Source organism: Scatophagus argus, chromosome 22 (genome assembly GCF_020382885.2).
Source record: "Scatophagus argus isolate fScaArg1 chromosome 22, fScaArg1.pri, whole genome shotgun sequence".
Classification (NCBI taxonomy): domain Eukaryota; kingdom Metazoa; phylum Chordata; class Actinopteri; family Scatophagidae; genus Scatophagus; species Scatophagus argus.
This window is the reverse complement of record NC_058514.1, coordinates 8494670-8508271: the sequence shown is the minus strand read 5'-3', so window position 1 is coordinate 8508271 and position 13602 is coordinate 8494670. Positions and strand designations below refer to the sequence as shown.

The 13602-nt window shown below is 40.7% G+C and overlaps 1 protein-coding gene across 1 annotated transcript; it reads left to right on the top strand.

The window, feature by feature from the left end:
- The first annotated feature begins 451 nt into the window (after positions 1 to 451).
- On the top strand, positions 452 to 13563 carry nudt4b (nudix (nucleoside diphosphate linked moiety X)-type motif 4b). Its single transcript, XM_046378877.1, has 5 exons — positions 452 to 926; positions 7901 to 8011; positions 9170 to 9214; positions 9571 to 9658; positions 10253 to 13563. The coding sequence occupies exons 1-5, from the start codon at positions 831 to 833 to the stop codon at positions 10471 to 10473; spliced, it is 561 nt and encodes a 186-aa protein (XP_046234833.1). The 5' UTR covers positions 452 to 830; the 3' UTR covers positions 10474 to 13563.
- The last annotated feature ends 39 nt before the right edge of the window (positions 13564 to 13602 follow it).

The window sequence follows — 13602 nt, the reverse complement described above, 5'->3', positions numbered from 1 at the left end:
CAGTATTTTCAATCTAAATATATTTAAATTTGACAAGTTTCCCACCCGATAAAAACAACAACCTAAAAAAGCATTTCTTAAACATAATTTTATTGCTGGCAGTGTGCTGAATACTTTGACATGGCATTTAAACGCTCTTGTTTGGGAAACAAAATGCACAGAAATCAATAAACTTGAACAATTAACTGAATTTGGTGTCTGGTCACCACAGCATGAGCAGATATTGTAGATATTTCCACACAGCCCTAAATGAAAGATCACTGACTGGGCTTTTCATCAACAGCATTAGTCCGGTGAAGGTCTGCACAAATAACGCGATTGATTCACTATTTTGACCAGGCGTGTAGCTCCACCCACCGAGACTAACCTAACCAATGAGCTCATTGCTGCTTCAGAGGGAGTGATCTGTATATCTCAAAACAGTCTGTCTGCTCATTGTACTGAGTCAGCGGCCATGCGCAAATGGATCCAGAGGAGGGCTGTGCGCTGTAGGCTGTAGTCCACATAAGAACGGAGCCTGCGGGGCTGCTCATACACACACACACACACACACTGCTGACTGGTAGTCACAGGCAGCAGCCGGAGCCTTCACTTGCGTTTGTCTTCGAGACGCATATGAGGAAAACATAAATCCAGGATAGTGCGACGGCAACCTTGGGATCTCTCCAACAGCCCCTCCTCCTCTTATTACTGACCATCTCGGATGCAGAGAGCAGCAATGATGCGGCGTCTCTGCTCTTAACTCGTCGGGACCCCCCCTCCCTCCCTCCCCGTCTCCTTGTCTCGGTCTTTGCCGGTTTTATCTTAAAAGGAGACAGAATAAACACACAATGAAGCTCAAGCCGAACCAGACCAGGACATACGACGGCGAGGGCTTCAAGAAACGGGCAGCATGTCTGTGTTTCAAGAATGAACGTGAAGAAGAGGTAAGAGATTCCGCAGTGTAACGTTATGTGTAACTGCACCGTATGAACAGTATACAGGGGTTATGTTTGACTTTGTGGCCTAGTCATCCCCTGTCTGCACCCGGTCATTGAAAGAACACATGGGTGATAGAATGGGTTCAAATTGAATCTAATCTTTAATTATGCACAGGAGTTTCGATTTACGGCATCTCTTTCTAGGTGTAGCTGTGACTACACTGTATTTATGTTTCTCTCAATGCTACTGTTTTGGTTTGTTTCCGTGCTGTTACTGCTACTGCCGCTGCTGATGCGCCTTGGGCCATCCAGTTTGGGCTAGTTTGAGGAGCACGTAGAGAAAGGAGAGGAAAAAGGGTTTTGTCAATGTAGCTTCAATCAACAGTAACCTTTCCAACGGGCATGACTTTCACAATAAACCACCTGAGTGCTAACCTCCCTTTCGAAACTGCGGTGACTTGAAATAAAGCTCTTATTTTGAAGACAAAATTCGCACTACTTCCCTTTAGCGTCTCACTAGCATGAAGTAGCTCATACTGAGGGGGTCGAGCCGCTCGGTTACATGCTTCCTTTAATAGCGGGTGTAAAATCGGCTTGCGTTATGTGAGGAGATAAGAATACGGGGCACAAGTCTATAATTAAATATATCTATCAAATGTCGCGTCATGTCGCCACATTTAATACCAGGGGCATCCATGACCAGGCAGTGGCCATTCATGATCATGCCGCATCCCGCCGGCCTTGAGCGGGCAGCTGCGTAGCAATTATGTGGAAGAGGATTTAAAGGGGCCATTACCGTGCAAATAATGAATATGGTGTGACGGACTTATTGTTGTTGTGTCGTAGGTGATATATAATAGGCTACTGTAGCTCTACTTTAAAGGGCACTGTTGTCTTTCCCAACCCAAACCTACGTAAAATAGGCTACAAAGACTACCATTATATTGATGGATGTTTTTTGTTTGTGTCTTTGATAATTCACTTTAAAAGCTGTGTTTATTTTTTCAAACGGTGTTTTACATGCAACATACAAAAACAACAGCAATAAACAGGAAACCATTTTAAATACAAAGTACAAGCCTACAGAAACAACTGAAAACAAAAACAAACATCAAACAAACAAGTCCAAAAACTTAAACAAATGGATACACACACAAAAAAACTAAATAAAGCCCTGTTATATTAAGTATGTTAGGTTGTGTTTTATTCACATGTCTAGTAAGTTACTTGTGGAACTAACTATACCCATCTACTAGTGAGTCATATTTATATCCAAACATCAGGACCAAATGTCTGTTATTGTAGCATATTCTTGCATGTCTAAATTTAGCCTCCTCTTTGGGCTTGGCATAAACAAAGTGTTACACAATATTTTATAAAGGCAGCCCAGTCTGTTGTCACCAGACTGGCACAGAGAGGTCTGTCTGAGCCCTCCAGTGTTTGACTGTACAACACACCAATCTGAAGATTTAAATACAAGCAAACCTGATCATTCGTACACGTGCACATGTTTTGTAATCACCAGGTCTGAGGTGTAAGTGCAGCACCATGAAAGACACTTAAAGATCTTTTTTGTGTAATTGGTGATATAAAACAAAAAGATTTGCATCTGCAGTTTATCTTTGTTGTATGGAAACACTGTACCTAACTAACTGTACTCTTGCATCATTTGTCTCAGAACTCGCTCATACACTGCAATTCTTTCCTTGTAACTTGTAATCACAGGACAGGACATTCAGGGGATATTGTGACAACAGAAGTGTGTAGGTGTGACCATCATGGTCAGGATTTTCAGGCTCTGACAGGCATGTCTGTTCATGCAGTCACAGAGATGACACTGCTTGAAGTAAGAGAGCCAATCTGGTGCATTGATGGTAATTTTGGGTGCCAACAATGGTAGCTTTCTTTCTAAAGAAGCTTGCGATTTGGGCCTTTGTGTATCAGTACTTTCCTTAAACACATGCCCACATAGATACAATCGGTTCCTAGACATAGGAGACTCAACTGTGGTGTAACAAGAGCCATACATGCTGCTGTATTGTTTTGTCTTGGAGAGGAAAAGAGAAAGCTGAGCCCTCAGGGCGAGATACTCTGTGACAGCAATTAAACTCCCAACAGAGGAGAATGGGAACCTGATGGAGCAGAGGGAGCTCAGTGATAGCTGAGTAGAGCTCACATGATGTGAGTTGTGTTACGCCAAAGAAGCTTAATTTATTGTTTTACATCATAATATTGTAGTGATAAGTTGTAGCAACACATAGTTGAATAATTAGTTTAGTGTTTTTTTCCTGATTAAATGAATTCATACATTTAATTCAGACTCAAATGAGAAAACTCTATGAATTGAATGAATGAAAATTAATTTGTATGTAATGATTTTTTCCACCAGCGTTTTGTTTATGAACATCTAAAGTTATTTAGTAGCAATTGTGTATCCTGGGTTTGCAGCTGATAAACAGCAGTAAAACTATATCATCCCAAGTTTCTCTCATGGTTGCTGTGCAGAAATAATTAAATTGCAGTCAAAAGCACAGTTTTATGACTTTAAAGCTGTTCACCTGCCACTGCAATTCTCCTCAACTTTGCAGAGCTTCATAGCAGCTTCCATCTCATTGTTTTGGCTTCCTGGCTTGTAGCTTTTGCTGTTTTTCCATCTCACAGATTTCAGTGTTGTTTCCAGCAGCATACAATACCTGTTTTTATCCAAAAAGCTCTACAGACCAACTGTACTCCCCCTGCCGAGCACCAAATGGAGACAGACAAAGTTAGCAACTTGCTAGTGCGTATAGTAAAGCTTTTAGCAGCTGATGTGTTGATGCTTTTTTAAAAATAAAATTTAGACTGAGATTGGGACAAAACAAACTAGCGGTGACCTTCATCTTTATCGCATTGTAACCCAGACATTACATATTGAAGGTGCTGCAGAGGACTGTAAACAATGCACACTGGAAATGGATGGGGAAGCCTATCACTGCTCATAAACTCATAAATGTAGGCATTCAGTCTCACTTTCCATCTTTGCCTCTCCTGCTGTTTGTCTCTGGCATTCCCAGTTTACAACTCCTCTCTCATTTGCTGATACGTGTATAATGCAGTGACTGTCTTACTGCCTTAGTGCTATTGATTTCTCCACCCTGCGTTTGTGTACTTGAGTGTCTTAGACTTTCCATCATACTCTTTTTTTCCCGGCACCCGGCCTGGCCTGGCATTTGGAGCCTTCTTTATGTGACAGCTACAGGCGTTCCTCCTTCAGGAGGAGGAGGTGTTTATGTCCTCCAGAATATCCCTGCCTGCTGTCCTTGTTTGAGGCCTTGCCAGAGGGCTTTCTGTCGTAGGCTGTGTTTCACTCCCAGTGGTAGTTCTGATATCTTGAATTGATAAGTTAAGAGTCACTGATCATTTTTTTTCTAAATCAGTTTATAGTTAGTACAGCTAGTACACTTCAGTTCTTATTTCATGTGATGTTGGTTGGTCCAGGACAGGAGTTGATGCTTGTTCATGTGTAACTTGCTATTGTCAGGACTAGATTGATTTCTGGATAAGAGAAAGAGTGGATAAGGCCACAGGAGTCTTGACTGTTGTCCGCAGGGTTTCTCATTACCCAGAGGAACAATGAAAAAGATTGGGTGTTGCTATCTGTTGCCTTCGTATTTGCTCACCTTCTTTTTCATGCTGAAGTGTCCCCCGGGAAGCAGTGTGACAAAACAGTAAAATGCCACTGGGACACACTGCAGCTATCCTCCGGGGTTTCTTCTACACCCTGCCTCTCTTTCCGAATATCAGTGGGATTTTTTGTGCTTAGAAGTCAGCTGTCAGGGGTCCTATCTATCTGTCTGTCGTGACCGTGTGAGTTATTTTGTTTTGGGGTTTTCACCAGGCTCTTAAGTGTAGCCTGTGATATTTACATCAGTGCTGTTTGTCGAAGCTTGTAGGAAAGTTGTGTATAGATCATGTGTCAGTCTTCTGAGTCAGTAATTTCCAACCACGGGTTTTTACCGCTGGAGTAACATACAATGCACATTTGCCAAGTGGTGCTTGGGAAGATTTGTAGCTCCATTAATGTATCATGGAAATGGGACATTATTATTATTATTATTATTGTTGTTGTTATTTGTGACACCTGTATCACCGGAACACTGCATGTTGTCATTGAAAAGATAGTTAGCCAGTCAGCAGGGTCTAAATAGCTACAAGTATGAATGATTGAACTAAGGTAGCTAAAAGGGATTGGATAAGTTGTTCAATATGTAAATATTATAGATAGATAGATAGATAGATAGATAGACAGATAGATAGAAACTTTTTTTCATTAGATAGAAGGATAACCAGTTGAAATAGTTATCTAAAAGCTAGCTGAAAGTAGGACCAGTACTTAATGGTTGACAGTTAGCTAAAAGTAGTTGACAAATGTTTGATGTTACTTTGAAGAAATGAATAAACAGTTAGCTAACAGTAATGGCCCGTGGTGGGGAAAAAAAGTGAATGTGAGCACATATTATGACTGATTTGTTTTGCCTCATATATTTTTCACAAGTCACCTATCTTCCACAGATTCTGACACAAATATGGCAATTACATCAGTCGGACAAATCAGGAGAAAATTAACTTTCTTCAAAACACACGCCTGTCTCAGTAACACACTCTTGTTAGATATGGAGCAAGCATATCGAACTGGCAGATAAAAATGAGCACCACCGGCCACCTAATGAAGTTCAAATACTTGTATTTTGAGTGAATTTGACTGGTTGTGCTTAGATAGATGAATAGAAGCTTGCAGTCATGGTTTCTGTTGTGATGACAACACATCTCTTCTTGCTGAAGTGTCCTTTTTGCAAAGCTTAAAAGGCTGCACCAAACCCCCGCTGCACCCTTTTATGAGTGTGTAGCTGTATTCATTTCAGAGGCACATGTGAAGAAACAAATTCTTAATTACATACAGTTTGTAATATGTCGATTCAGAGCTCTACATTCCTCTATTCATTAAAACAAAACTAAAAGTGGCCTGTACTGTACTCTGAAGATGAACAAATAGGAGTTCCAGTGGGGTCAAAACCAAAAGATAAAACATGGAACACCCAAAGCAGAAATTGTCTTTGTCCTCACTCCCCTGGAAGCTCAGTGGCTTTTGTTTTGTATACACTTTAGACTATTAGTTTGGGACACGTTGACACCAGTAATCTCCCTTTAAGCCTTGCTGGCCGCAGCTCAACACACAGACATACACCATCAGACAGCGAGAACAGTGGGCTGGAGTGCGCTGAGATCAGATCCAAAACTTAAAGAATGGGTGAATTCATTTTCTTTCGTGAAATACTCCATCCTGCAGGAAGTACACGACACAATGATAGCTCATATGAAAACAAACTTCTGGTAGGTGATGATCATGTTCAAAAGGAGGATGAATAACCCTTGCAGCACATGACACACATTCCTCAGCAGAGGAAAAAAAAATTGAAAGGTCTTCTGAATCTTGCAAACAAATACATTTTCCCATCTTTCTCTTAGTTTTGTGAAATCGTTATTTAAAGTCCCCCTTCCCAGCCTGTTCATCAAAGAGCCCATTCTAACAGGTTATGAGGTTCAACTCTGCACATTTCTTTTACAGTTTGCACTCTGCTGCGAAGACGTCATGTTGTGCGCCAGCACTATTAATGCTATTATTGTAAATGCCACTTGCCTTAACACAGTACACTTAGCGCACACTATATAAAACATGCACCTGTTGCACAGGATAAACACCTGTTGTGTGTGTTTTCTTGCACCTTGTGGTCTCCAGAAATTGTTTACTGAACATGCACATGTTTAATCCACATCATTGTGCTTGACATTCATATTGTATAGCTGCATACGCGTGGCCCCATCTGCTTCCTGCCCTTCATACTAACCTGTGTAGTCTGTAAATGAGCAGGTGGCCGCATTGGGTGAAGGTTGCACGTGAGGAAGATGGCAGTCGGTCTGACCCTTGGCTCCAGGTCCCTGAGGAGATCCTCAGCAGGTCTCTTGTGGATGCAGCTACAAATCCCATTAGAGAGCGCAAAGCAAAGATATACGAAAGCTGAGTCAGGATTAAGGGACAGACTGACTCCTCTGGCCGATTACTGGATATAGTGATCAGATGGGTGGCAGAGGTGGACATCGCCATATGCTGTACAAGCTGCTTAACATGTTTCTCTCTTAAATGCATGTGATTTAGTAAGTGTCAGTCAGCCATAAGAATAGCAAAATGCAGTTGAATCACACATAAATGAATCATTGACGAGTCTTCAAGTCATTGATGAATCCTATTTAATTGCTTTTTCTTGTATTGGCTGCTGATATCATTATGACCCGAGTCCTATCACAGACTGTGTTTTAATAGTGATTGAACCGCTCCATTGAAATGCGCTAAATGTTTGCAGCAGGTGTGCTTGTGTCTGTTGTGGTTTCTGTATGGATACTGTCAGAAACTGCAGGCACAGGCTCATCTGATCTGTACATATCAGTGTACACTGCAACTGTAGTGTAATTCAAGCTCTGCAGGCCACTGGGGGGCGGGGGGCACTGGCAATTTGAGTTGCTCATGCGGAGTTTACTCGCATTGTTTGCTGAGGTCATGTTGGGCTGGAACCGCATCAACACAAACTTTGACTGAGAATGAAGAGAGAGAGAGTAAATAGTCCATTTGTTTTACTAACTTACATCTTTTTCACTCAAATTATTGTTTGAAAATTGGTGATAAATATAAATGTTGAAAGCCACGAGGCCTGTGGTGTATTTAGGTTCTTGTCAGCAACAACAGAGAATAAATAGCAGAGACAGCACCAGTCATCACTCATCTGTTCTTGAGGCCTGAGTCACGAGGGTCAAGGTTCGCTTCTCATGTTAAATCCTCAGTATCGATGTGAGAGACTTGAGGAAAGAAGTTACTGAGGCAAATATAAAAGTACTGTTCGGTGCAGAAAAAAATGTCCCATTAAGTGAATTCATGCTTTCTTTTGTAGGTGCTGCTGGTCAGCAGCAGTCGGCACCCGGACCAGTGGATCGTCCCCGGAGGCGGGATGGAGCCAGAGGAGGAGCCATGTGGTGCCGCAGTGCGAGAGGTGTTTGAGGAGGTAAATAAACCTAAGAATTCATGTTGTTTTGATATCATATGAATCAAGACTCGACCCTAAACCGAGGTCATTTTGTGCTGTCTTAAGACAAGCGCACACTGACAATGTGAAGGTAGTGAACACAGTCCTGCACTGTGCATCCTTGGGGTTATACGACTCTCACATCATTATCCATTTAAAAACATGTTGAAATGACCAGAACTGGACTTGCGTGGTTCAAACAGTTGGCTGCAGTGTGCATGCTAAGGGGGAGATTTTTGGAGGGCCACAGTGTCAGTAGCTTGGTTACTGCAGTGTCCGCTGGTATTCCAGAGGTCCCTCTGCTTGAGAACCTTGTGTTCTCAGCCACGTCAGCGGTCTAAACTTGGCTCCTCGCTGGATTCTTGCGCATTCACCGACCCTGCAGTCCAGCCCGCTGGACACATCAGTGGGACAGAGTGACACTTGTGAGTTATGCTGAGCAGAGGACTGGAGAAGGGGACAGATGTCATGTGTCTTGGCAGCAATTTGATTCCTGTGAAGCACATCTGAATTAATAAAACAACTGTTAAGGAATGGACATAATTTTTAAAGGATTTGTGCCAGTGTTTTTTTCCAGGCATAGGGATATTACATATCATCATCTAATTAGTCTTTAAAGCTACGTGGTTCCTTAAAGAAATCGTCACGCCTTAAAGAGAAACAAACGATTGTAGCTTGTCTGACAGTTTCTACAAAAACCAAAGAAGTCACGAGGCCACAGAGGACAAAAATGACAAAAATATGTGAGTGTGGGCAGGGATTTATTGTGTAGTTTAGCTCTGAACATTTTTGTGTTTGGATAATTGTTTGTCAAGCATTTCTGTATCAACACAAAGCCTGGGAGGTTACAGTTTAGTTCAGCACATGGAGGCAGACCTGTAGTTCTTTTAAAACACAGAAATGTAATACACAATAGCTATTGTTTTGACAGAGCCTGTGGTTTGAACGCTGCTTTTCGCCCTCTATTCATCTTTGTGACTGATTGTGTTGTAAGGCCACAGCTACTCAGAATGTTTTCAGAAGCAAAATCAAGAAGTGTCCCCTGCTGTCCGTTTGCTCTGCATTTACAAAAAAAAAAAAAAAGCCTGCAGGGAAAGTTAAACCCTTTTCTAATGTTTGTCTTCATTTATTCCTCAGGCTGGTGTGAAGGGCAAGCTGGGACGTCTGCTCGGCGTTTTCGAGGTAAGCTTTCATCTTTCTCTGTTTATTATACGCAATAACAAAGTGCACTTAGAAGAGTACGATATCCCCAAATAACCATGAAATAATTTACCTTTTGTCACCCATTAGCATGCAAAATATGCATCATGATTGTGTAACACGGGTAACATTTTGTCAGAAATGTAGTTCAATGCATCAGAGTTTATCTTTAAGTACAAAACTGGACATAAACTGGACAGATAACTCAGAAAAGGGATGCAATTTTGGTGCTTAACTTTATGCAGGTGTGAAGACTATCCTTTTTATTGCATGTCTGTGGATTTAAGGTTTTGTATCATTGTGAAATGTTCAGCATTTTTTCCTTCTGATCCCTAAAGCAAAACCAGGATCGAAAGCACCGGACGTATGTGTACGTGTTGACCGTCACGGAAACGCTGGAGGCCTGGGAAGACTCTGTCAACATAGGTACAGTCTCCCTTCACCTTCTCAGCTATATTTGCAGATGCTGTGGTGTGTGTAGCTCACGTTCATGATATACTGTGTCCTGTTATTTATGTGATGGCCAGTATAGTGCACGCAGACCATATGGGCATAGGGGTATGCAGTGACAACAGGTGCCTATAAATCTAGGCCACTGATCTTAGCTGCAGTGGTTCTTGGCTGCAGTATATCACAGCAGTCGGCAGTCTGGATGCCAGCATCCAGCCTTACTTTATGTGCTCAGTGGAGAGCATCCTCTACCTGTTATCTGTCACGACACCTGCTGCATGCGCTATTATTTTTGTGCTTTGAAACCTGAAAGAGGTCAAAGCACATGCTCCACTTCTCTATATGCATGTACATACTGTATGTGGTATTTATGAATGTATATGTGTGATCCTTAAGCAGTAAAAGATTATGATTCCTTTGATCTTTACAATCACCCCGTGGAAACGGATTCATTAAATGTGTATCTTTTGTATAACATCACAACACTGACAGAATGTGCATGTCATGGGTCTTAGACTCATAAGAAGGCTTCCTTTTCACTCGTACGTTGTGCTCTGTCTCCCTCTACAGGCCGTAAGCGTGAATGGTTCACCGTGGACGAGGCCATCAAAGTACTGCAGAACCACAAACCCGTCCACGCTGAGTACCTGCGGAGGCTCCAGCTCAGCTGCTCTCCAACCAATGGAAACTCCATCCTCCCAAGCCCAACACCGAACGACAACTACCCCCATTACAGCGCCACCGCCACAGCTCCCTCGACGGGCAGCGTGTTGGGCACCTCCTGCAGATAGGACTGCACCCAAACCTTGTGTCCTGTCCAGCTCGGACAGTTCACTGAAAGTCTGTACAGTCTCGCATGAATCTAATGACTTTTCAGAGCTGCGGCTCTCCTATATGTATAATTTCTGGTCTTGGGAAGACAGGACACACCAAAGCCATCGCCAGAACTGTGTTAAAGACTTATGTGACAGAGCGCGGGAGATTTCTCTGACAGAAAAACTGTGACTATAGCTATCTCAAGAACACTTTTTCTTTTACTTGCAAATACCAGACTGATGAGCTGAAGCTTGGGAAGAGGAAGCTGCAGCAGAGTCTGCTGGTGTTAATGACCTGGTGAAGGAATGCCTTACAGAAACTTTGTATGAATGTTGTATTTGGGTTGTTTTATTTCACTTCCAACAGTCATTTTTATTTATTTCTTTTTTTTTTAGCAGAATGGATATGCTTTCTAGTCAATAAAAGACTTAAAATTACCCAGTTAAGATTTAAAAATGACCCAAAGCGCGTCCGTGTGGGGAATATTTCCAGAGTTAATTATGTAGTTATGATGATGATAATAGCACATATTATATCTCATTTAAAAACTGGAGCACTGATAAGTTTCAAGGATTGTGCTGCGTTTTACTGTAAAGTGGGATTTTCTTCATGCCATGTAATCAGGAATAATTGCCAATTTCTAAAGAAGTTAATTAACCTAAAGTGATAAGCAGTAAATAGCAATAAAAGGAACTAATCTGAAAACATTTTAAACAATAAAATGAACACAATGGAAAAAATGGCTTTTAGCCCTAAATGACAGGGTCAAAGCTACTGTAGCAGCTGTCTGTCAGTTGATACCTCAGTAAACTGAAAACTGGATCTGAGTCATTGAGCAGCGCTCTGTTAGAGTTAAACTTCAGCCAATGCCTCCGAAGGTATGAGTCCACTAACCTTGACTGATCAACAAACTGCTCTGTTGTCCATTTAAAACCACATACCTTTCATCAGGACTCACTCACTTCCCATGTTGTCATAGTGAAAGTATTTAATAGTGTAAAGTACATGTTTGCCTTAGGTATTACATGCTGCCAGGGTCAGTTTATTTCAACCATCAGTTTTCAAAAAGTGGATTTTCTTCAAATCATTTGTATATTTTACTTGAAATAAAAAAAAATATGCTGTAAGACATTTTTTTTAAAGAAAACATCACTAAATGACATCATTTCCATTAACAGTGTGTTTTCTCCACCATCTGCAAGTAACCAACAAGTATTTTTATTATTGGTTCATCTGATTTTCTCCATTAGGTTATCTAAAGTTTGGTCTATTAATTGTTGATAAATAATGAAAGAATGCCCGTCACAGTTTCTGTTGATCAATTAATCCCTCCAACTTAACTCGCATCTTGCAAATTCTTTGGAGTTGCTGATCACACATTGATTTTGAGATCATAAACTCTAGCAGCTTTTACTTGTTTTCAAAAAATAGCAGTTTTAATGTACATATTTTGATATTTCATTCTTTTTTTGCCCCATCTCTCTCTCTCTCTCTCCTTTCCTGTTTGCCTTTGAACTATACAATATATTGTGAGTTAAAGACGAAAACTACAACATTTTGATTATGAAGACAGAAACCCAAAGAAAAATAAGACTCAAATACGCAGTTAAAATGTCACATTGGAGATGATTCACTTTCGCTTATGTAAGCATCTTCACTGAAAGACGCCCACTCACGCCTGTGCTGACAGCTGAATGACGACTGGTAACCATACACAGATTTGTAAATAGCTTTGAAGAGAAACAACGAAGATGTGTTTTTAACCTGAATGAACCTGTAAAATTTCTCTTACTATTTTATATATTTTTTAACAATGTATAAATGGCTGGGGAAAAAAAACAAGTAGAAAACCCACTGACAACAGTATGTACAGTATATTTGTATTGATGACAATGTGCCACAGGTTTAGGATATGAATGTTGGTTGGTTTGTATCAGAATGAAGTAGAGATGGTGGAATTAATGTGTTTTAAATCACCATTTGGTGAAATCAGTGTTTGAACATTTTTGGAGTGGCTGTTAAAACAAAAGGCAGGCCAGTAATGACCAGAGGAATAATTTGGAGGCTTTGGTCAGACAATGAAAAATTTGTCATACACATTTGCAGACAAATGCTTATTTATTATTTTATTTTTTTTAGGAGTAAAAACAAATCTCCTTTTTGAACTTTCCCCATGTGACCCAGATTTAGGCTTCAAAATTTTGGCCTCCTTTCAGCTGCACCTTTACAGTTTTATCTACAATATGATAAATTCTGAAAGATCAGTTGAGCCAACATAAACTTTTAGCCTTGAAAATAACAACTCCAACCACCTCAAACCTCTGTGTGTATGTGCATACGCGAGTGCGCGTTGTTGGCTGATGAACGTGAAATGTGATGTGCCAAATTGAGAAACGTGTTGATGTCACACTATAATATAAAGAATTTAGCCCCCAAAAAGTAATGATCTTAAACATGGTGTGGTGAACTAAATTACTTTCAGAATATAATCTTTTATTATGTGAATTGGTGTGTTTTTAGGGATTGACTGCATCCTCCATTGTTGAAGTTACTAATGAAGGCACTTACTTTACCCCAAACTGTTTTTTAAAATCCACTTGTCATATACCTGAGTCCTCGAGACTATCTCAGTCAGCAGTCCAAATAACGTAAATTTAACTTAAACCCATCGATCGTGATACAGAAACACCTTCTTATCCCACTTTTTTAAGCCTTTGTTTGATGCTTGGCTGTGTGTTGATCTGTGAATGCTGCTTTTAAGGGTAAAGCATGACAGTGAGAATAAGAATCCCACAAATGAAATGTAGATGGTACTCAAGTACAGACATTTAAGCCTGGACTCAAGTGTCCACTACATGATTGGATTTGGACATCTTGATTGTTTGCGCAACACACTGTAATGTCTTTGTTTGTATCCAGAGCATTTTAATCACAGAAAATGAAAGCCTCGTCACCATTTTGTCATAAATATTATGCACAGAAAATTCTAATGTGAACGTGATTTGAAGACCTGGACTGAATGATTGTTTTGGAGAAAAGATTGCATTAAAGGGGGGGAAATCTTATTGTATCTGTTGCTGAATTTTCATGTTTGTCTTGAAGGC

Excerpts from the sequence above, each read along its gene's own strand:
- nudt4b (XM_046378877.1), top strand. The coding sequence starts at position 831 with ATGAAGCTCAAGCCGAACCAGACCAGGACATACGACGGCGAGGGCTTC. Across the intron at positions 9,215-9,570 it reads GTCTGCTCGGCGTTTTCGAG|CAAAACCAGGATCGAAAGCA; the intron begins GTAAGCTTTCAT and ends TGATCCCTAAAG. Across the intron at positions 9,659-10,252 it reads GGAAGACTCTGTCAACATAG|GCCGTAAGCGTGAATGGTTC; the intron begins GTACAGTCTCCC and ends CTCCCTCTACAG.